The sequence below is a fragment of the Ipomoea triloba genome, chromosome 1, assembly GCF_003576645.1.
Source record: "Ipomoea triloba cultivar NCNSP0323 chromosome 1, ASM357664v1".
Taxonomy (NCBI): domain Eukaryota; kingdom Viridiplantae; phylum Streptophyta; class Magnoliopsida; order Solanales; family Convolvulaceae; genus Ipomoea; species Ipomoea triloba.
In genome coordinates this window covers 3,053,347-3,075,511 of record NC_044916.1, presented here as the reverse complement: position 1 = coordinate 3,075,511, position 22,165 = coordinate 3,053,347, and the positions used below count along the sequence as shown (strand labels likewise).

The window sequence follows — 22,165 nt, the reverse complement described above, 5'->3', positions numbered from 1 at the left end:
AATTTGATTTTGTCTACGTCTTCATGGTAAGTATTGAATAGTATTGGTTTTATTTGAAGATATAGATAATGTCAAATAAATTTTGTCTAAAGATTTAAAAATTGAAATGTAGAAATAGATTATTTTTAAAGAAAACTTTTATAATGTCGAGTATTTTGCAAAGTTACATGGAGGGGGAATATAACTTTGCAAAGTACAAAATACACTTCAAATCACAAAGTGCTTTCACGACATTGTAATTTTTATTTTTTTAACCATGCAGAATGAAAACTTTACAATTATATTAGCAGTTCGCATATTAACTGTCTCAAATTGTTGGACACTTGAACGTCTTTATTATTTTTTTAATGATATAAGTATAGGCAAATTATTCTGTGGACCCAAGTTTAAAACGGTTTAGATATACAATTTACCTACTAAATGTTCACAATTTTACTTTTTAAAAATTTACAATTTGTATACTATGAACACACAATGTTAACATATATGTAATTTTTATTTTTTTTGCATTGAACATATATGTAATTGATTACCTTGTTTTGTATTCACAATTTCATTTCAAATACTTTAGTTAATTTTAATACTAAAAATACACAATTTAATTTTTTTTTTAATTTAGTAGTCTTGTAAATACAAATTTCCTTCTACAGTTATTATGTGTTTGGCTTAGAAACACAATTTACATTCTGAAAGTTCACTATTCCAATACTAAAAATACACAATTCAATATAATATGCTAAAATCATATATTTATAAGTTTTAGAAAATGTTCACCTATTAAATATTATCTTTATTAAACTTAAATTTGTTGAACTCCATAAAAAAATCAAATTTATTCTTTATTAAATCAATTTGTTTATGTTCAAATTTATTAAACATAAACTTTATTAATTTGTATTAATTCCAAATTCATTAGATAGCAATTTTATTGTGTCAAATTGATTAGATTTTGATAGAACTAGATTTTCCATTTATAATTTTAATCAGTTTATTAGGGGATCACACAGCAATAGCACAACAAAAGTAAACATATTCATGGAACAGGTCCATATTTATAGGCAAGATACAAGCAAACAAGGACACCAAAGTCTACCAATGCCCAATCTACTCCCATGAAGCCATGAAGGTTAGGTGATACTACCGCTCCTATGCATCTAAGGCTCATTGTAACATCCGTGTCATTTTGCTACACATTTTCGAAGTTTTTTTTCGAAAACTTGTACATAACACTAGTAGTGTAAAGATGCATATAATATTTTAGAACATTATAGAACTCTTAAGTTTGTATAGAATTTGAAGATTCTAGACATAAATTTATTATAGCCGATCAAATAAATCTTCGCCATGCATTTAGGAAGTCGAATAGCTATAAATACCCTCATGTGGACTGAGTTCTTTAAACTAGCTATAAATACCCCTCAAGGTCAAGTAGCTAAGACCCGACAAGGAGCCCACTGAGCCAACTCTATTTGCCCCGCAATAAAGGTGGTGTAGACTTTAATTTGTACTATCCACCAAACATGGTCTACTCACTTTGACACTAAAAATTAGCTAGATAGTGTGACATATACACAATGTGCTCTTTTACTGTACGATAAGGCGTATGGAGGATGAACAATAATGTAGAAATTCAATAAAGATGCAATACACCTGAAGAAAAATATCCTAAAAGAATTTCCAAAATTAAATATCATAATTTCCACCCATTACGGCTTTTCAATTCACAAATTCATTGAGCAGCAATTCTGAGTGGAATCCTAAAAGTATCACATCTATGATTATTCTCAAGATAAGAAAAACAAAAAATTAATAAAACTCTGTTAAACTTATCTCTTTTGTCTTTTTTGTTTGTCCCTTTTTTGTCCCAACTGTGGCTTCCGTGATCGGATACCCGACTATGGCAAAGCCGCTGACAGACACCCCGAATATCTTTTTCTTAAAGAGCTTAATAGCTATTGATCTGAGCTTGAGGCCTTGTGGGAGGACCCATCAGTCGGGAAAAGGGGGCCTGATTCCGGCTGGTGAGGTTTCTCTGGCCAGAAAAACAATCTGCAGATGGGTCAGAAACTGATTTCGAAAAGGCCGTGGCAAGCTCAATTGCAGAGGTTACTTTCCCATATCGCACTGGAGCATCGCTGGAAGGTTTTGGATGATCAACAGGCTTGCGCCAGGTTTCTGGTGAGGTTGGCCTGTCCTGTGCCTGTGGTTGCTGGTGATGGTACCTCTCGATCTCCCTGTCTCTGCCATTTCTTGGATTTTCACTTTGCCTGTTTCTCCTCTGCATATCTGATCTCTGACCATTAAATCTTGGATCTCGCCTATCCGTGTTTCCAGCAGTCCTATTATCAGTGACAATATTCTCAGCTCTTCCGTTATAACGAGAAGCATGCACCTGCACAGTCTCTGTCCTGGAGGCATCTTGTTTGTTCCTTCGTACAAAAATATGTATAAATTATTTTAAGCTCGATGGAACTTCCAGTCAAAATGCAAATCTATCAAATTCCCTACCTAGAGAAGGGTTGACGGTCATGATCATTTGTACCAGCATCATCAACGCCTCTTGCCTTTAGAACCTGGTGTTGGCAGTAGCAGATAAACAACACAAAGAATTACAACAAAATAACAAACATAATTGCTTCTTGAGTTTTTAAGAAGATGTGGCATATGCACTCAGAAGTTCATAATGTGTGGCCATTGCATGCCTACCCCTATATAAACCCACCAACACAAGACTGGAAAAAAGTAAGAAAAATACTTTTTTTTTAATCTCAAAACAAATGCAGCTTCACAAAATTATAAAAAGTTAAAAGAAGAAGTATTGGACTGTATAGTCCATCCAATTTCTTCTTCTCTTTTTTTTTTTTTTAATCTATCTTAGGTCTAAAAAGTAAGATGAGGGAGCATATTTTTAATCGTTTGGATTCTGAAAAGCATGAGTATAGGTCAATCTAGACATTCAATTTGGTGGAAGTCATTTCTTTAGTGACAGAAAAGAGGAAGGATCTTTTCCTGTTTGTAAATAAAAATTGATTATTTTATTCTTCTGCATACCACAATCAAAGAAAACTTACCACTTCTCTCGGAAGAGCACCACCAAAGACTGTGTTCCTGCAGCAACAAATCACAAACGTCAAAACAGGCAGAAAATAAGGCCATAGTAAGATTATGATAAAATACTAAAAAGTTTCCCATAGGCACAGATTGAAGCGCGTGCAACATACCAAATACTCAAAAGTTTCCCATAGACACACAATTACACTTTCCAACCCATAATCCACTTTCAAAGAAATAAAAGTTTCCAAAAAAAATATATCAATAGATATACTAAGAAAGGATAAATTAATGATGATAAAAACCTATTTAAATAAGTGAATTAATCATACACAGTCAAGCACCTCTCTCTGTTGGCTTTTTCTGCATTAGATGTTAGCATGGATGCAAACTTGAACATGAGAAATAATATCGGAAAAGAAAGTAATTAGAAATATGCTGACCTTTTGCCTTTTTCATCATCGTTTAAGTGTTCAAGAGGCTGTGATCGAGGCTTCAAGTTCAATTTTGGGCGCTCAACAGCTCGGTCCCCACCCTCATATCCAACAACACCATGTTTGTGGGGATTGCAAGATTCAGGCACAGTAGCACCATATTCAAGACGAACGGGTTCACTTTGCTGCTGGTGCCCCTATATCCACAGAATACAATAATGAAATGCAATTCTAAAGAAATACAGAGATGTAAAAGTCTAAATAAATTACCTGCTTATATTCAGTGGGTGGTTCATAATTTCCTAATGGCTTAGATCTAGGAAGCAGCTTTAACTTCGGCCTCTCCAATGCTTCTGAAGGCACTGATGACTGTGGTTCAGGTTCACCGTGTTTTACAGCATATTGAGAACGTTGAACCCCATTGATAGTAGCTGAAGCTCTCTTTTCCGGACCCTCCATAAACACAGGAGAATGAACTCTCTCATGTGCAGGCAACTCCTTATTACTTGCAACATGAATCCCATCACCGAGAGCCAGATTTCTTTCAGCATGCATCGCCAGACTCTTATTGTTATAATCCATCCCATCAACTGCATCACTCACGCTATAGGCATTCCTATCATAGCTTTCACCACCCCTGTAATACGATTCTCTCTTCACCTCTTGATGTTTAAGGACCTCTACTTCTGTTGGGAAGTTCATTTGTTGCTTCGAATGCCACCTACCAGATGAGACCTTCTCAAGAGCACTGGCATGGGCCAACTTGGATGCAGTATCCAGAGCAGACCATCCAGTAGCAACCGGCTCCTTTACAACTGTTGCCTCTTTCTTTAATCCCCAAGCATTTGAGTATGACCCAATAACAGCTTGACCACCAACTGCACCAACATTTGAAGAAGTCACGTTTACACGACTATTGCCACCAAAAGTTTGAGTATTCACTCCAGCATAATTAGCTTCAGCAAATCTTGATGCATAAGAACCACTAGTTGTACCACTTGAAATCTGAGACACCGGTGCTGTTACTGGTCTGCTCCTGGCCCTACCATCTGATGTGTTGTCCTTCCTGGGTTCGACACGGCTTGGTTGAGCACGAAGGCTCTCGTCACTAACCATCCGACGGGGTACTGATACCCCATCCAATGGCTTCCTCTCATCCTCATCAAAATTCCGGCCTATGTGAGCATTGTGATTCAGGAATGGAGTCTTCTCATCAAAGTTCCTCGACGCCCCTGCCGATCCAGGGCGCAGCTTGTGATCAGTCCTTCCTCCAGTACTCCCCCAAGGTGTCTGGCGGTCAAATCCATTGCGATCCAATGGCCTCACACTTCTGCCAAAAATCAAATCACAGTCACCTTTACCATTGTGTATTTGTGTCTTCCTTCTCCCACTTGTCAGTATTTCTATACATAAGTTTACAGTTCTCTCCATGAATCTTCTAATAATTAAACCACACCAATACTACAGCAAAAACATGAGAAACACAAGTTTCTGGATTGTGCTAAGCTCCAACTATTGAAGAAAAACCGGGTGAATGACAAGAGGATTTCAGATCAATAGTCTATGAAAGATAGCATTTTGATAACAACCCTCATAAAAGAACACTAACATAACCTATATTTTGGCTGAAAATCACTGGAACAGATTAATAATTGACAGCAGTTTACAAAGCTGGGAAATTTACAACCATTTAAAAGAGGGGGGAAGAGTAGGGATTTCAAAGACTGGCTCACATGAAATCAAAATCAGGCATATAAAGTGAAAGAAAATAATGCTGAATTCAGATCAAGATTTCATCTTTGCACATATTCAGACCCACCATATCCACAAATATAAATCTGCACAACAAGACATAAACATATGGGGGAAAACAAGAAATAGAAACTTACACGCCAGGGGCAGAGGGGAGAGGGAGATCGGAAGGAATAGAACCGCCATGGAAGTCTTTCAAGGTCATCGTTGCTTTCTTCTTCGCCATTCTCTCTTCTGTGTATCACCCCACCCTACCCCCCTTCCCCCTAGGGTAGATTTATATACGAATGACGAATCTCCCCCTTGCCCTCTCTTTCTCTCTCTCTCTCTCTCTCCCTAAAGAAAGATTCGCTCTCTCTTCGTTTCTATCTCTAGAAAATAGAAATCGAGTATGGGACTCAACAGTAGAGATGGCTTTAGAGGGCCCGAAAAAGAAATCACAAAACAATGGAAGAGAGGGAAAGGGTTTTGCGTTGTGCACACGGACCCAAATCTGCCAAATCGTACATTTACGTTTGCTCTATATACGTATTCGTATATAAGTATCATTCATGTACAATATACATATTATCACTAGAGATTTTGAAATTTTCTTTTTTCATGTAATTCTCACCTATTTTGCATCAAAAAGTCAAAATTATATAATTTTTTCTTTTTGATTCTCAAAATTAATTATCAAAGTTGGATCATCAATTTATTAGTAATTTTAAAATACTCTCATGTAGACTTTAATACTAAATTCTAACCTTCATTTTCAACTTATTAAAAAGGTGTGTGTATTTTTTAGAGCACGTAATGACAAAGATTACAAAGTAAACTAGAATATTAAAGTAAAAAGAAATGACTAACTAATCTTTCTTAAAGAACAAGTCTATAAAATACTAGTTGGATTGAAAAGATTTTTTAATTCTCCAATAACCGCTCATTTCTATAGTTACATCATTTTACTCTACATTTTTATGTGAATTTTCTTTGGTGCATTGTTATTCATCTGTTACGCTCTCAAGTCTAGACTTGTCCCTAATGCCAACCAAATATATGTCGTAAGACTAAAACCTCAATAAAAAGGGTTGGTCCTTGCTCATTGAGCTTCTCACACTATAAAGCTTTCAAAGGCCAAAAATGATATGAGTTATGTTACCATGCCCCACACTTAGTCAATTAAGTTATCTACTCATGGTAAAAATACATTAGTATTGAATTTAAAAAAAAAAAAAGTACAATTAAACTATAAAAGAACTAACATTGCATAATTATTTCAATCAGTTTTATCTTCCTTTTTTTTTTCTTAAATATTCATTTTCATGTAATATAATTTTAATTTTTTCTTTAAACAATCAAGGCGATGTGAAGATTCGTACTTTCAATACATTTATTCTTTAGCCCGAATCATATTTTGAACTAAGTTACACACAAGTGATTTGGTTCAGATCTTATCCTAGGATAAGAAGGAACAATGAACCTGGAATCTTAAAGAATTAAGCACGGGAGAACCAAGTGGGATGTTCTAGGTTAGAATTTCAGTGGAGGCGATATTAACTCTGATATGAATTACTGCCTTCGTGTACTCCTGTTTACAAAACAAGTAAAGGAATTGTATGCACAGTATAGTGTAGATCATAAATGGGCTCTCAATCTATCCCTTTTATTGATTGTTTTTCATTCATTTAGAGAGATCAGAGAGTATAGCTTTTTGGGTGTTGTTTAGGGAGAGAGTGAAGAGGGGAAAACCCCCTTGCATGTAGGCTTTCAGTCCCTTTTATAGGGTTAACACTCGTACTCGCATACGTCTACGTATCAAATACTTAGGGCCATATAGGATTAACACCCGTACTTGCATACGTCTACGTACCAAATACTTAGGACCGTATACCTACTCGGAGTATATTCCCTATCAAACTCGTTGAGCTTCAATAAGTTGAGAAAGTATATATAAACAGAAACATGTAACATGGTCAATAGTACTAAAAAAACACAGTTCTAATGATGATATTTTCATGGAGTTAAGAATTACGTTTCATGGAGTTAAGAATTACGTATTAGGAACGTATTTATAAATAATGTTTTTAAGTTATAAATCGGTTTTTCAAAAAAAAAAAAAAAAGGTTATAAATCGGTATTATTACAAAGATAAAGAGAAAATGAAAAATTGACTAGTGTTCCTGAGAAATTACAATCAAATTGGACTTCCGAAACTGTTTTATGGTTTGCAGATGACAACGAAGCAAGGAAGCAAAGCCTTGGGGCTGAGTAAAAAGAGTTCTTCAATACTAGAGTTCAAGCCTACTTTACCAGCTAAAGAGTCAAAACCTGATTGGCCAGCAATTTCTTCAACATTCTCCAGTGGTTTATGCACCCTGCCTGCTATCACTCTGCACACTATGAGAGCCTTCCTCACACCTGGATTCCTGTCATTCTTCAATTTGATGGCTTCAAGTGCTCTGCTACTTGTGGAAGCTGTGAAAACTCCGATCCCGCCGTTGATTTTGAACCCATGTGTCAAAATCTGGCAAACACCACATTTGTCCGAGGTGCATAGGCCTGAGCAGTGTTTCATGCCTAAACAGCATTCCAGGGTTGTGCCATGGAATCTCAGTAGCTCATTTCCGTCAGCTAGGCAACGAGCGTGTTTCTTGGCAAGTTTGTTGGCTTTGGTCTTTACCATTTCACGATATTCTTCGAACTGTGTTAGTGTTCTCTGCATGTTGTGCACTTTCAAGATCCTTTCAATCCCATCGCTAACCTTGTTGTTGTTGTTATCAGACTTTGATGACCAGTTGGTTCTGCAGATCATTTCTACAATGTTCCTTGAAGAATCTCCTTCAACAAGTTGTGTAACTGTAAATTGTACATGAAATGTGTACTTTTAAGCCAATATTTTTAGGCAATTTGAATAATGGCATCCCTCAAGTTTAAGTACTCAATAGATAGCAATAAACAAAAGCTAGATGTAAAACTTCATGCTTGCAGACAATATCAGATAAATGAAACAAGACATGGATACTAGTCTTACCAGCATGCTTGGAGAGATGATGGGATTCAACAGCTTCGCATTTTGAGAATTGCTCACCACATTTGTGACAAGTCGAAGGCTGAGAATCATTTGAATCTCCTCCAGTGCTGGCCCCAGACCTAGAACCAAACCTTGACCTTGCCCTCCTTAATTGGTTATTAGATGAGCCTTTTCTGAGAGGACTATCTGACCCTATTGGCTTTCTGGGTGGTATACTGCAATGGCTTCCAGTTACAGGGACAGGTGTACCTGGCTTAATAGTGCCCACAAAGGCTGAACCATTGCCACTCCCTTTGTCATTTTGGAAACAATAACCAGTAATCTTGAGTTCACAAGATGAGTCATTAAGCACAACCTGATGAGTAATTGGATTCAAGAGTTCACAACTTCCAACAGATCTCGGGCTTTGCAGGTGTAGGTTCTCCATGTGTCTCTTGCTTCCATGAATAACATCTTTAATATTTGCAATAGACCTTGAACAACCAGACCTGGTTGTTGGCTTCCTAGTACTTGATATCTTGCTCAGATTTTTACCACTTGTAATTGGATCATGCACATCTCCGGTTTCTGATTTACAGTGAAATGACCTCTTCCACCAAACTGCTGGCATCTTTCTTCTTTCTCCACCCTTATAAATCTTCCAGCTTCAAGCTTCACATGTCTTGAAAACATTCATGAAATACTAATTGATCACAAAATAACACACAGATGAATGGGACCAAGGAAAATGACCTTTGCTCCAATCACTTTTGCTTTTTGTAACTAGGGAAGACACCACAGTCCATGGTTGTAACTAGTTTTATTTCTCTAACCAGGCCATAAATGTATGAGTATATGTGCATATGTAGAGATCCTCCCATTTATGGAAATTTCTTCAGATATGCACAGAGGTAAATGCACATTTAATATTGCCATATTAGATTAATTTGGACAAATGGTCATAATTTCAGATATGGAAAAAAAATTAATTGATTTTAATATAATTAATTATTTCCAGTTTTTCATACCCCACATGCAGACAGTAATAAGTGCCTCTAGGGAAATAAGTAAACTCAAAGTGAAAACAAAAAAAATAATAATAAATAAATTGAAGGATCATAACCACAATAAATAAATCAAAATTGAAAATAAGTGTGACCTGTTATTACTTAATGAACACCTTGGGGATGAGTATATGACGTGTGAGATGAAATTATATGTTTTGCATTAGTATTTAGTATTCAAACTTTTTAATTTTTTAATCTTTTCTTTCTTTTTATATGTTTTTCCTTCTTTTCCTGGGAATGGTAAAAAGGGGAAATATCTCGAAAGAATTAGGCAATTTCATGGATAAATATTCCAACCTTTCTTTACGGATTTAAATTCATCAAATAATGATAGGAAGCAGAAATGTTTCTTCACAACAGGGTAATAGAAAGTGACTACTGAAGGAAGATGGGTCCTGAACTCTTTAATATATACCTACCTTTGGGCATTCAATATGGTTCTCCTCTTCCTCCTCTGTATGCTGGTCTGTATTTTGAGCTCTAACAAAATTTTCATTTTAAAGAAAGACTGTTAATATGATCTATAGACTTCATGAAAAGGTTTTGTATTTCCACGATAACAATACAGCTCTAGTAAAGGATCTGGACAACAATTTCTTCCTCAGCAAATATAAATTCAATACAAGGAGACAAAGACACCTACACCCATCACTTAAGAATACATAATACATATTGTGGACTCATAAAATCAACAACAGTTTATCCAAGAGAAGCCGGTAATGAAACACCTTACTTTTTACAGTGAACAGAATGATATGACATGCATAAACACGATACTAAAGATCAAGACAAGTAAAACTTATTATTGTTACTTTAAAAGACCAAAGCAAATAGCAATTGCTCACAGGGAGGTTCATTCTTCATGCCAACACTAGATCAGAATAGGTAATATGATGAACCCAGAATGGAGGTGTGGTTTTTACCAAGGTTTTGCCCCCTAAGGCATTCTAGATCCATAACTTGAGAATGGTCCACAAAAAGGTTCACCTGTAAACCACAGTCAAAAATGATTTTAGAATGAGACAAAGAATATGAATCCTAGAAGAAGCTCCAAATTAGGAGGCCCAATACCTTGGGACCATACTGTTTCACAAACCACTCGGAGGTTTGAGGACTTGATGCTTCAAACATAGTTTTTTCAAGTCCAAGACGACCAATGATTTTTGCAATCAAATCTCCCCGGACAGAATCAGCATGCCTGCATAAGTCATCTGCATCAATCATTATCATGTCTGCCCCTGCTTCTAAGCATCTCTCTGCCCTCCTAACCAAGAGGTCCACATCTTCAACATAGTCTGCGGGAAAACAACGCTGGATCAAATGAAAAAGAAGCAAACACATTCTACACTTCAATAATAAAATTACTAGAGTGGAAAAACAAATATTATAAAATCTGATCACATGATGCATGCATTTCAGATTCAGATGCATTATCCTTCTAGGTTTACTTTAGTGGTCGTCAATGCCAACCAGTAGTTGCATTAATCATTGACTGAACAAATTCACACAAATTTAAGATCTGCATCTTGGTACTTGGTACCTCACAATACCCATCCACCACCACCCAGCACAGCCATGCTTCATAGAGCTTAGACCATGTGGTTACATGTAACTATGCAAGAAGCATTTTTCTGGTTATCTTTTTCTATTGAAAATCTGGTTAGCAAATTATAAACCTCAAATGATCTCTATGATAATGAACCCTGTCTAATTAAATCAACATTTTTTGTTAGCTCACCTGAACTTCGAGGCGTTGGAACAACATAAGCTCCAAAAGCTCTATTGCTGCTCAAGGGCACATCCGACTTGTTAAACTTGACTGAAAACTGAGGCTTAACTCGAAGACCATCACTCTTAATCAACCGCACATATCTTAAAAGAGTCTCCTCAGGAATATCTAATGATGTAACATCGAGTTCAATGGTATCAAATCCCAACTGCTTATATTCCTAGTAAAGTGTTGTTAAGAATAACTCATTAATGTTAATAAATAGGGCATGAAATAGTAGGAAAATGATTTATTTATTATTTAAAAAAAAAAAAAAAAAAAAACTCAGTGTACCTCAATGTATTCTTTAAGATGTGAAGGACCTTTGCGAAGCAAGTTTTCAGCACAATCACCACTGGTAACATATACATTGTGTTTATGTGCCATGTCAATTACGTCTCTGATGTATGTCTTTGGCATCATACTATGAGATCCTCCACTAAACTTCAGCCCATCAACAAACTGCCCCATAGACTCAAAAATATCCTATTCAAGGAAAAGAAAAATAAAACAAACTTGACTACTACCGGTGATCAGAAAAACATAACAGTAGGAGCTATCTATCCCTTCCATCAAAAGTAATTGTTCCCTTTAAATCCACGGAATATTATCAATACCACATCTCAAAGAATTCCAATTGGTACACTATCATCGAGATTAGTTCCCATATGATGAACATTAGGATGATAGACTCAACAGTTCAAGCTCAAGGAACAGCAACATAGTGATTGAAAATTCTGGTAAAACGTGATTAACCTACGCACCGGCTCATGTCATCAGCCAGATTAATTCACATATGATGAACATTAGGATGATAGAATCAACAGTTCAAGTTCAAGGAGCAGCATTATAGTGATTGAACATTCTAGTAAAACTTGATTAACCTACGCAGGGCTCATGTCATGTTAATGATGGTATAACTTGTGAAAGAATGCACTAATATGACTAAGAACATAACAACACTAGTAGCGGTTTGAGGAGTGAAGCTCACAAACATAGGCTGAGAAGTGATACTATTTCGAAGGCAACATGGCAGAATTTCTCTCACTAACCACTCAACCAGCAATCACACAACTATTGTACAGTAATTTCTCAGAAAGTATAATCACAATTGAAGGATATAATTTTATTTTATTTTTTGTTTATGGAAAGGAGAAGAGTTCGTTAGGAATTTGGATGGAGGATATTGAATGAAAACGAGAAAGACTTAAAGGACGAACCTGGAGGAGGGGGCGGGAGAAGAGAGAGTAATGCGGAGACCTCATTTCGGTGACGCCATAGCTCCTTGGCTTTTCCGGCCGATCTTCGTCGTCGAAGAAGCTCTTCCACCTGTACGCTGCCATCGATCTCTGTCTCTGTTGATCTCAGCGGTTTCCTTTTAGAAGAAGGTCCTGCGAAGTGCGAGGAAGCTTTGAGCGTTTTCTAGAGAAAAGGGCATCACTGCCACGTGTATTTTGAGAAAATGTCTTTTAAGACAGGTAAAAAACAATTGTTTGCCAAAAAAAAAAAAAAAAACAGGTAAAAATTTATTTGAGATCATGAAACAAGTGGATAAAAATATAAGGATAACAATGATGTGTGACGGTTTCACGGATATTATGTTTTTTTTCAAAGAGTAAATTTGCCCAAGTTATGTATATCCTAAAGATTGATAAATAAAATTCCTAAAGTTTCAGCACCCCATGCTTACATCTACGTATTAGCTATTAATTCAACAATTATTTGGTAAAATTCATGCAAGGATAACATCACAAAATATAATCGATCCAAACCATATTTCAATTGCACTCTATAATATTTGATGTTATAATTTCTATAATTATATATCGATCTATATATTCTTAAAATATTATAACAAATCTATTCCGTGCATCGCACGGGTGTGAACACTAGTTAAAATAAACATACAAATCATTCAACTAATCTACTCCTCGTATTTTTTTGAGTACTACTGACCCTGTTACAATGCAGCATCTGTTCATAATTACTCAAAAAATCTACCCCTCGTGTTGATCCATAAACCTCCATTTATAATTTTTTTATACGTAATTTTCAATGATTTATAAGTTTATATTAATTATTATAAATGCAGTAGTTTATTTAAAAAAATCATCCAAATACTTACACTATTTATAGTACCTTTTTTTCATTATTCATTTTTATAGAAATATTTTACTTTGTAATGATTTTATGAATATATTATTAAATAAGTTTTCAAAAAAAAATGAATATATTATTAAATTAAATTACATCTATCATCATTTATGTTACAAATAATTGATAATTTGGTAACGGTAATACCATCACATTACACGATAATTTGCCAATATTTGGTAACGTGCTCATGCACGCACCCGGTTGGGCGCTATGTTGCCTTCCACGCGACTTCTTCCAACCAGGAGGCTCTCACTTGTTCTCTCTCTTCACTCTCTCTCCTCCACATCACTCACATTTCCTCAATGATCACACTAAAATCCACTAATGTTGATGACCTAAAGATAGCTTTAGGCCATTACAAGTTTACAACTGGACATTGCTCTTATCGGCCATTGGGCCTATACTCTTAACTAAACTCAATGGATTAGAGCATCTACAAGGGGTTTTTTTTTTTGGTTTCTATGTGAAGTGGAACGAAGAAAGTGTATGAGAGAGAATATTGATTATATTATAGTAATGTGAGTTTGCTGTGGGGCATGTAGGAAGGGGGAAAAAAGAGCTTTGATAGTGCGTGTTTCACGCACCAATCGCGTCCGCTGGAAGCGAAACTGCGTATTACAATGATACCTACTTCATGGTTCATGCTGTTACATGGATCATGGTATACAGTAAAATTTGTTGTGCAATGATATACAGCCCTTTCAAAGATTGATTTTAGGAACTTACACAGGCAGCTAATAATCATTCAAGGCAAATAACATAGGGGTATGGATCTAGAAATGCGGAGATTAGCATACTACACTAGTATCTGCATCCCGCAAAAGCCTCATAGAGGCATGGATCTAGAAATGCGAAGATTAACATACTGCACTAGTATCTGCATCTCGCAAAAGCCTCAGAAGAGCCTCATTCGGGGTGCATTAGCACCAACAGAGTATTATTATCATCTTCCTAAGACAATGGCTGTTCTGCAATATATCACAGCATATATAAGCTACTACACCTTCAGGCCATGGCAGATCCTAATTGACTAACTCAAATCAGCAATGACAAATTAATGAAAAGCATGCCATCCTCCTATGTGCAATGCAATCAAGGTAACTTTAAAAGCAAAACATGCCCAGTGACAATATGAGTTGAGATTGATTCTAACACGCTCTTGAAATCGTTAATGCTTGCAAGAACTCGAATCCATGAGTTTTCACCCACCAAAAATCTTGCCAATGACTACATCCAAGGCGAGACAAGTCAGTCAAACACATTAAGGGTTCAGCTTGGCTAGATAAAGATATTTCGAGCTTGTGCTCGAGACAAACTCATATCTATGCAGCTAGAGCTAGGCTAATGACTTCAAATATATGTAAGATCCCAGCTTGGCTAGAGAAAGATAGATATCAGCCTCGGATCTCACATATAGCAATATAACATATTACTCGTGTGCACAAAATTTCATATCTGCAAAAAAATACTACACAGAATAAATGAATAAACTAGCATTATGTCGAGAGATCTTCTTAACACCGAGTAACACTAAGAGAGCTAAGGAAGCTGACCTAAAAAATCAGTTTTTATAAATAAAATGAATATAGTATTCCCAAAAATGGGAGCAAACAAAACAAAAACGAATAGAGCAATCCCAAAACTGGGAACAAACAAACAAAGCAAAGAAATTGCGACCTGCCCTGACCGAGTTGTCTTCAAAAACCCACCAAACAGAGATAATTAACCATCAATTTGAAGGATAGGGGCAGCAGAGCCATATTACGGAACAGGCTCCTTGTATACAAACTAAATGGCACCAAGAAGAAGAAGATAGATCTGACCATCAAGCTAAAAACTGCTATTCCTGTTCCATTTTCTCGTTTTTGCACCAAGTGGCTCACAGCCATTACAAGTCAAACCATCTAGATTTGAATTATATGAACACTACCATATATAAAAGAAACACATTGTAACAAAATTGGAAAGAATGATAATTGCCAAGATGTTTGAAATGTAGCTAACATTAAAGAAGCTACAACTAAAACGGTAATAAATGATGATATAAACGGAAACAACAACAGGAGTCAGGAGCAGATTCATGTAAGCTTAATACAAAGCTAAAATGTCAAGAAAGTACTCTAGTTCAAACAATGTAATAACACAATAACATCTACAACCATGCTCCGCTAGTTAATTGACGAAAAGTAAATAGTAAATGCAGAAAGCCAGCACCATCAAAATAGACCTATGAGCACAAAACGAAATTAGCCACCCCGTTACATAATATACCTGCAAACCTATTTCAGTGCATCCAAAACCAGTCTTCCCTGCTCCTGAATCAAGGCAGTCTTTTTCAAGAACAGCTCGAGCTCGGCTACTTTAAGTGCCTTCCACTTCCCCTCCATCTCAATCAATTTTTCCTCGCTAAGCCCAGCCTTGTTCTTCTCAATCCACTCTGCCAACTCATTCACTGACTTCCCAAAGAGACTTCCTCCACTCAAATTCAAACTCTTGGAAGCTTCCACATTGATATCAACATCCATGTTTGTGTTAGCTTCTTTCTCTTCATCCAAAACATGATCAACCACCTCAGCTGCTGCTGCTACAGTGGAATCCTTAACTGGAATAACAGCATTCTTAATCCGGTCTTTCCTTGCACTTGCATTACTAGCTTTCGAGCTCTCTGCAGCTTTAACAACACTCCCATTCTGGGCTTTATGGCCACCCCATATCTTTTTGGACAAATCATACCCATTTTGCTCGTGGATTTTGGAGAAAGTTCTCTCCTTTCCTTTCTTTTGACTAGTACGGGCATTGTTTTCATACTTCTTCTTCAGCCTCCGTATCTTGTCTTGCAATTGAGTCCGGGTGACATCAATATGCAGAGACTCTCGAATAAAATCATGGAAAGCGTTCAAGTCAGCAACTGGATCAGCATTCTTTTCTTCCGTATAAGCGATCATGCCCTTCAGAACAGCAATCTCGTCCTCCTCGCTCCAGAGTCTTTGAAAAAGTTGCTTTTTTGAGTCTTCAGAAAGTGATTTCTTTGCAGAACTCTCAACCTCAACAGAGGGTTTCTTCTTTGAGTCTTCAGTCACCGATTTCTTAACCGAACTCTCAACCTCAGGATTGGGTTTCTTCTTGGACTTCTTCGATTCCTTGGCTTCACCGTCCGCGGCGGCTGGGCGCTTAGTTCCGGCGGCGGATTTGGTCGGAGAAGTGGGCCTAGGAGCGGCAGGTTTGGATCTGGGCTTCTTAGTGGGCGTAGCGGCGGCGGAAGGAGCGTCCATGGGCTTGGAAGCGATGGGCTTGACATTAGGGTTGGAGTCGGAATCGTCGTCAGATTCGGAACCGGATTCCTCGGAAGAGGAGACGCGTTTGGGTTGAGAAGAGGGTTGGGGCTTCTTGGGAGCGGAGGCGGAAGGCTTTTTGGTGGAAACCTGGGTTAAGGGTGTTTCTGGCTCGGAATCGGAACCTCCATTCTCGTCAGATGAAGCTTCTTCCTCCTCTTGCTCGGATTCCTCCTCCTCCGAATCGACAGATTTCGCGGGTTCGGGTCGGTTCTTAGCCATTTTTTCTCTTTGATTCACCGGCGGCCCGACGACGGGAAAACAGGATCACAGTTTCTGTAGTTGAGAGATACAGCGGAGGCGGGGCTCTCGACTCTAGTTTCAGGGTTATTCACTCATTGGCTTCGCACACGGTTTGGTCCGCTTCCCTAGTGCGGTTTAATTTGGTAGTTATTTTACACTACATGAAATTTGTGTACAAATATTTTAATAATTTCAAATTTCAAATATTGGTTGAATTATATTCTAAATCAAGCCAATGTTCCTGGCATGGATGAAATCTCACATTGTCGTTGAAAATAAATCTTAAGTGAAACGTTTCATCTACTATACCAATACCTTAAGGCCAATAGAGTTTGTTCTATACACACTTTTCAAGTAATGGCAAAGAGTTTTTCTTAATTATTAAAAAAAAAAAAAAAAAAAAAACAAACAAACAAACACACAACTAGGGTGTTAATGTTAATGTGGGTTGTGCTATGTTTATGAAAGAGTGTTAATGTGGGTTGGGCTATGTTTATGAAAAAAGTGTTAATGTGGGGTTCAACTGTGTTTATTTATTTATACTTAGGTAATCTCAATTTTACGTTTGCGGTATTAATTTTAAGTCCGCTGAGTTATTGCAAAATCAATCGCCCGATCAAATTAAACTTTAGTCTTCATGTGTGCACAAATGGTCCAATCAACATATTTCATCATCTTTGGCGCTTTTTCATTCATATTTCCAATGAGATTCGAACCTCATATTGCCACCTTCAGTAGTGACTTCAAGTTGGACAATGAACCGCTACGCTAAGAGCATCAGTATTAGTGGGTTGTTGGCACAGTTTTTTTAGAATCCACTTAGAAAAGAGAGAGGGCAAGAGAAAATGGAAGAAAAAGGAAAAGAAAAAAAAAACAGCATTGTCAGGCGAGAAAGATGGGATTTACGGGCCCTTTGGGCGCGCTATGTGCGTGAGACACGCATGAAATCAGTATATTCCTCTCTTTATTCTCTCTCCTTGGGGCCCACAATAAACCATACATTGCAATAGTTGAAATTTGATTCCCTCACCTCTTTCTCTCACCTCTAACTCATCATAGACCCCACAAAAAAAACCAACAAAAATTCACTAGTATGGTTGCTCTAAGACTCAGGAAACTTGGCATGTGTTTATTGCCACTTGAAATCTTCACACGTCTTTGTGGCCTGACCCACAAATATTGTGAATCAAATTTTTTTGACACTAACTTGCTCCATACTAGTTAACGAGTCTCTCGGAGAAACCCGTCAATTATTATTATTATTATTATTATTATTTGAAAGAGATAAATCCGTGAATTATTATTTTTAAAATAAAATATAATTGATAATTTGGATTAACACCAATAAAACTAACATTTTAAGAAATGTTATTATAAATATAAATTTACAAGCCAATGACCTTCTGATCAAGTGACATGTAGTGACTCTTCCAAGTAGGAGGTTATGAGATTGAGCCTCTCAACTCTATGAATAGATACTACAATGTAATAGATTTAAATCTATTTTGAGTAACAATATATTTCACAAATTAGTTCGATAGGATCAGAGGTAACAATATATTTCTTCACAAGTCAAGGAAGGGAGCTTGTTTTGCTTTGCACGCGAATGACACCCACTAGGAGCTTGTTTTGCTTTGCACGTGAATGAAACAACAACTTTTTAATTTTGGTAACTAGGTCCTACCATTCTGATAAAATCTCATGTTTTGTCTGAGGACCCAAAACATCCTCTTTCCGCCCCTTCTCCTTTACCGCATAGCATAACCATTTTATAAAATCGCGAAAAACCAACTATTGAGGATAGCCTACAAACGTTTACCTACCCTGATAGATGTAAGTAAAATAAATTTCTAATGTTTGAAATAACATAATTGCGCTTTCAATTTGACAAGAAATGAAAATTTTAAACATATAATCAAGTCATTTTAGTCTACCATATCAAAGCATCCTCAATTGAGATAATAATCCTCTTGCAAAGTCACCATCTCCAGGTTAACTAGCTAAAAATTGCAAATTGTATGTTGTTGTGTTTGGACATTTGCAGACATAAAAATAAAAAAAAAACTAAAAAATAAATGAAAGAGATAGATGCGTCCAATGGGCATGCTCACTAAGTGCAAAGAAAAGTGGCCGTCACTTTCCTTTGTCATTTTTAGGGTTTTCTTTCAATGAACAATGAGAATGCACTTATTTAATTAATTCTTCCTACGACAAGTCCCCAACTACCTTAGCATGCTCTACATGTTTACTTAAGCCACATGCATTCTTATCGTCGACTCCTTTCTCATATTTAAGGCCAAATTTTTATCTATCTGACCAACAATATTGCGCAACAAAGTTATGCTGTTATGCATCATTAACCCAACAAAGTTATACTATTTAATCATAATATATTATTTCTATAACTTTAATATACTATTTGATCATAATTTTTGATACACTTCTAATATTATTTCTCATGTTAATTTCTATTTTATCCCTTAATTTCACCATAATACTAGTAATAATATAATAAGAGCAACCATATATGTTGGATTTTTGCACAATTTTTAAAGAAGCCATGTATGAGAGAGGCTACAAATTATGTCATGGATCAGGGTTTGCCTTGGGTCTACCTTGCATTATAGACCCTCGTCCAAAAATACCATTCAGATTCTGTATATGTAGTTCACACATTCTGTACCTGCAGCAATTATCAAGTTATTTGTTTACATGTAAAGAAACTATTAACTACCGGTACAAAATGTTTTAACTAAAGTACAAAATTTTTGTATTAGAGTTCATAATGCAAAATGAATCATCGTCCATGGTATAACAATTGGAGAGAGACAAAATTGAGAGAGATAAAGAAAAGAAAAGAAAAAAACTTTAAACAATTAAAATAAAAAAGAAAGAAAAGGTCATGTTTCAGGTGGCCACTTTGACGTTGACGGTCACTTTGACACGCTCCAACGAGTGTGTGAAAAACATGCAATTACTGGGACGCGAAGTGCGCTCTGAACGTACGAAATGAGTCTTTTTTTTTTTCTCCACAAGATAAATTTTCTCCAAAAATCAACTGCTCCATCATATCTCTGCAAAAAAAACCCAACAAAAACCACATGAGGTAGCCCTTGTTTTATTGCATTGAATACTAGTTATATATTATCTGACTTGGATTTCTGCAAACTTCAGTTGTTATACCATGGACCGTGGTCCACAATGCATTGTGGATCATGGATCATGACTGATACTGCAGTTGTGTGGAACTGATACTACAGTTATGTTGAAATTGTAGTTACGCGGAACAGCAGTTGTGTTGAAATGATACTGCAGTTGTGTTGAACAGATACTGTAGTTGTGTTGAAAGGATACTGCAGTTGTGTTGAACGGATGAATGTCCTCTATTCCACGCAACTGCAGTTTCCTTTTAACACAACTGCAATATCTTTTCAACACAACTGCAGTATCCGTTCAACACAACTGCAGTATCAGCCATGATAATGGTCCACAATGCATTTTGGAACATGATCCACCATATAATTTGCGTCACTCAACCCTCCAGAGTTGTAAAATCTTAAGATTTACCCTTCGCATTTTTTGTTTTTTTGTTTTTTGTTTTTTATTTTGTTTTTTGTTTTTTGTTTTTTTTTGTTTTTTTTTTGTTTTTTGTTTTTTTCACTTAACCCCCTTCTCGCCCTCAATCATTCCTTTCCACCATCCAAAATGTCCTCCTGAGAATTCACGTCTACTAAGTACCAGCCGACCAATTCAGGGTTCCCTGTAAGTTTTTATCTTGCTCATGAATAAAAATTTGATCTTGATTTTCATCTTCTTAAATTAAAAATTATTCTTGATTGAATTACATTGGCCTCGAGTAATCATTCTGTCGTCTTTAATCTTGCTTAACCTTGTTTATTCTGTTTCTCGCCATCAAAACTATGACAAACACATAACCTTTGCCAATTCTTGTGATACATTTATGTTTTTTTTTTTTTTTTTTTTGGATTTGTAATTGGTTCCTTTTTGGTTCTTTAATTTTCCTTTCCAGCGTTAGGGTTTATCTTGATTGTGGCAGACTTCACAGTTGTTCAGTGCAGCATTCCCCTGATGGCAATCAAACCCTTTGTTGAGGCCATGGTTGCAACTTCAGAAGGTAATATAAACCCCTCTCTTTGCTCACTGTTAGTATAAATTTCAGAATCTTCAGTCAATGTCATTCACACTGTGCAAAACCATATATGTCTGATGGGCAATGAAATTATCACTCATAAACAGTCACCCCGGCCTCCTTATCTGATCATGGGAATCTATGTTACATTTACTTCAATTCTTCAGTTTTTCATTATTGATCTTTTGTTTTCAAATTGGAGAAATGCAGAAGTAAATTTGCTTAAGAGTGGTTTAGATGTATGAGCAATGGGGTGAGGAAGATGACACTTTTTATTTACTTATATAGGGAGTGATTTAAATCATAGTTTTGTTTTCAATGATCTTTTTATTCCGATGGGCAAGTGGCTTTGTATATCTGAAAAGGAGGGGATAAAGAATACCACTTTCTTGACCTATCGTTGTCCAGGAAGTCCATGATATTCGCTGAGTTTTCTTATATATAATCCATTGCTTTTAGTTATCATTATCGGTGTTGATAAATGACAGGATAACACGGGATATATTCCTAATCTGTGTGTTCTGGCGTGTGGTTTCTACCGTTTGTGCCAACTTGTTAAACATTAGAGAACCTCCTGAGTTCTTGAAAAGCCAAAGTGTCTGTCATGGGTGCTTAGAGCCAAATTGTATGGCAGGCAGGCATTCTGTTAGCGTAGCGCCATAGCCTTGCTTTTGACCGAAAAGACTATACACACACAAGGATTTGTCTCTTTTGTGCCTTTCAACTTCACGAAATTTTGTTCTCTGGGAATAACTTTACACTCCACTTCTATCGTGGCATTGAATCCTTCTTTGCATACGCCCCCCTCCCTCCCGCACAGTTTCTTCCATTTTCTCGAGGATGGAACTCCTATACCTCCATTAACAAGCTAGACAGTGTGAATTCAGACGTAGATACAGAGAATATTACTATGGTAGGGATTCTAGCTTCCTCAGCGGATTGCATCCACACGATCAAATAGAAACCAATTGTATATTGTTTGTTATATTTCTATGGTTTTTGTTCTGTTTCATGTCGAATGTAGATTGTAGCTGTACAATGTAGATTGTAATAGAGTCAATAGTACAAAAAAAAATGTAGGTTGAGTCTCTCTAGTCTCTACTGTCTTGTATATCAGATGTGGATATCTGCTGCTTCAATTTCTTTCATATCTCTTAAACAAGAAATCTGTAAGGTTCCCCAGAGCACATTTTTGTGGAAAATGACCATTGATGCTCAT

General features: G+C 36.5%; 4 protein-coding genes and 1 long non-coding RNA gene across 6 annotated transcripts; 1 reads left to right on the top strand and 4 right to left on the bottom strand.

Moving 5' to 3' along the window:
- Window positions 1–1,604: 1,604 nt before the first annotated feature.
- Window positions 1,605–5,668, bottom strand: LOC116026312. Of its 2 annotated transcripts, none has more exons than XM_031267804.1 (6): window positions 5,375–5,668; window positions 3,756–4,812; window positions 3,495–3,682; window positions 3,072–3,108; window positions 2,509–2,573; window positions 1,605–2,429 (listed from the first exon to the last, which is right to left on the bottom strand). In XM_031267804.1, exons 1-6 carry the CDS (start codon window positions 5,461–5,463, stop codon window positions 1,946–1,948), a joined length of 1,920 nt encoding a protein of 639 aa, XP_031123664.1. In that variant the 5' UTR covers window positions 5,464–5,668; the 3' UTR covers window positions 1,605–1,945. The 2 variants fall into 2 exon arrangements, with proteins under 2 accessions (XP_031123664.1, XP_031123655.1); XM_031267795.1 differs by having other exon boundaries at window positions 3,756–4,815; window positions 5,375–5,666.
- Window positions 5,669–7,335: 1,667 nt separating this feature from the next.
- Window positions 7,336–9,854, bottom strand: LOC116026345. Its single transcript, XM_031267837.1, has 3 exons — window positions 9,716–9,854; window positions 8,251–8,911; window positions 7,336–8,075 (listed from the first exon to the last, which is right to left on the bottom strand). The coding sequence occupies exons 2-3, from the start codon at window positions 8,858–8,860 to the stop codon at window positions 7,438–7,440; spliced, it is 1,248 nt and encodes a 415-aa protein (XP_031123697.1). The 5' UTR covers window positions 8,861–8,911; window positions 9,716–9,854; the 3' UTR covers window positions 7,336–7,437.
- Window positions 9,826–12,460, bottom strand: LOC116026386 (protein HEAT-STRESS-ASSOCIATED 32). The gene is made up of 5 exons (XM_031267846.1): window positions 12,285–12,460; window positions 11,359–11,550; window positions 11,035–11,245; window positions 10,368–10,591; window positions 9,826–10,283 (listed from the first exon to the last, which is right to left on the bottom strand). The coding sequence occupies exons 1-5, from the start codon at window positions 12,405–12,407 to the stop codon at window positions 10,173–10,175; spliced, it is 861 nt and encodes a 286-aa protein (XP_031123706.1). The 5' UTR covers window positions 12,408–12,460; the 3' UTR covers window positions 9,826–10,172.
- Window positions 12,461–15,206: 2,746 nt separating this feature from the next.
- LOC116026337 (GLABROUS1 enhancer-binding protein-like) lies at window positions 15,207–16,918 on the bottom strand. The gene has a single exon (XM_031267825.1). It carries the CDS (start codon window positions 16,773–16,775, stop codon window positions 15,501–15,503), a length of 1,275 nt encoding a protein of 424 aa, XP_031123685.1. The 5' UTR covers window positions 16,776–16,918; the 3' UTR covers window positions 15,207–15,500.
- Window positions 16,919–20,470: 3,552 nt separating this feature from the next.
- LOC116026482 lies at window positions 20,471–22,164 on the top strand. The gene is made up of 2 exons (XR_004099854.1): window positions 20,471–20,558; window positions 20,827–22,164. It is a non-coding gene; the product is annotated as an uncharacterized LOC116026482 (long non-coding RNA).
- The last annotated feature ends 1 nt before the right edge of the window (window position 22,165 follows it).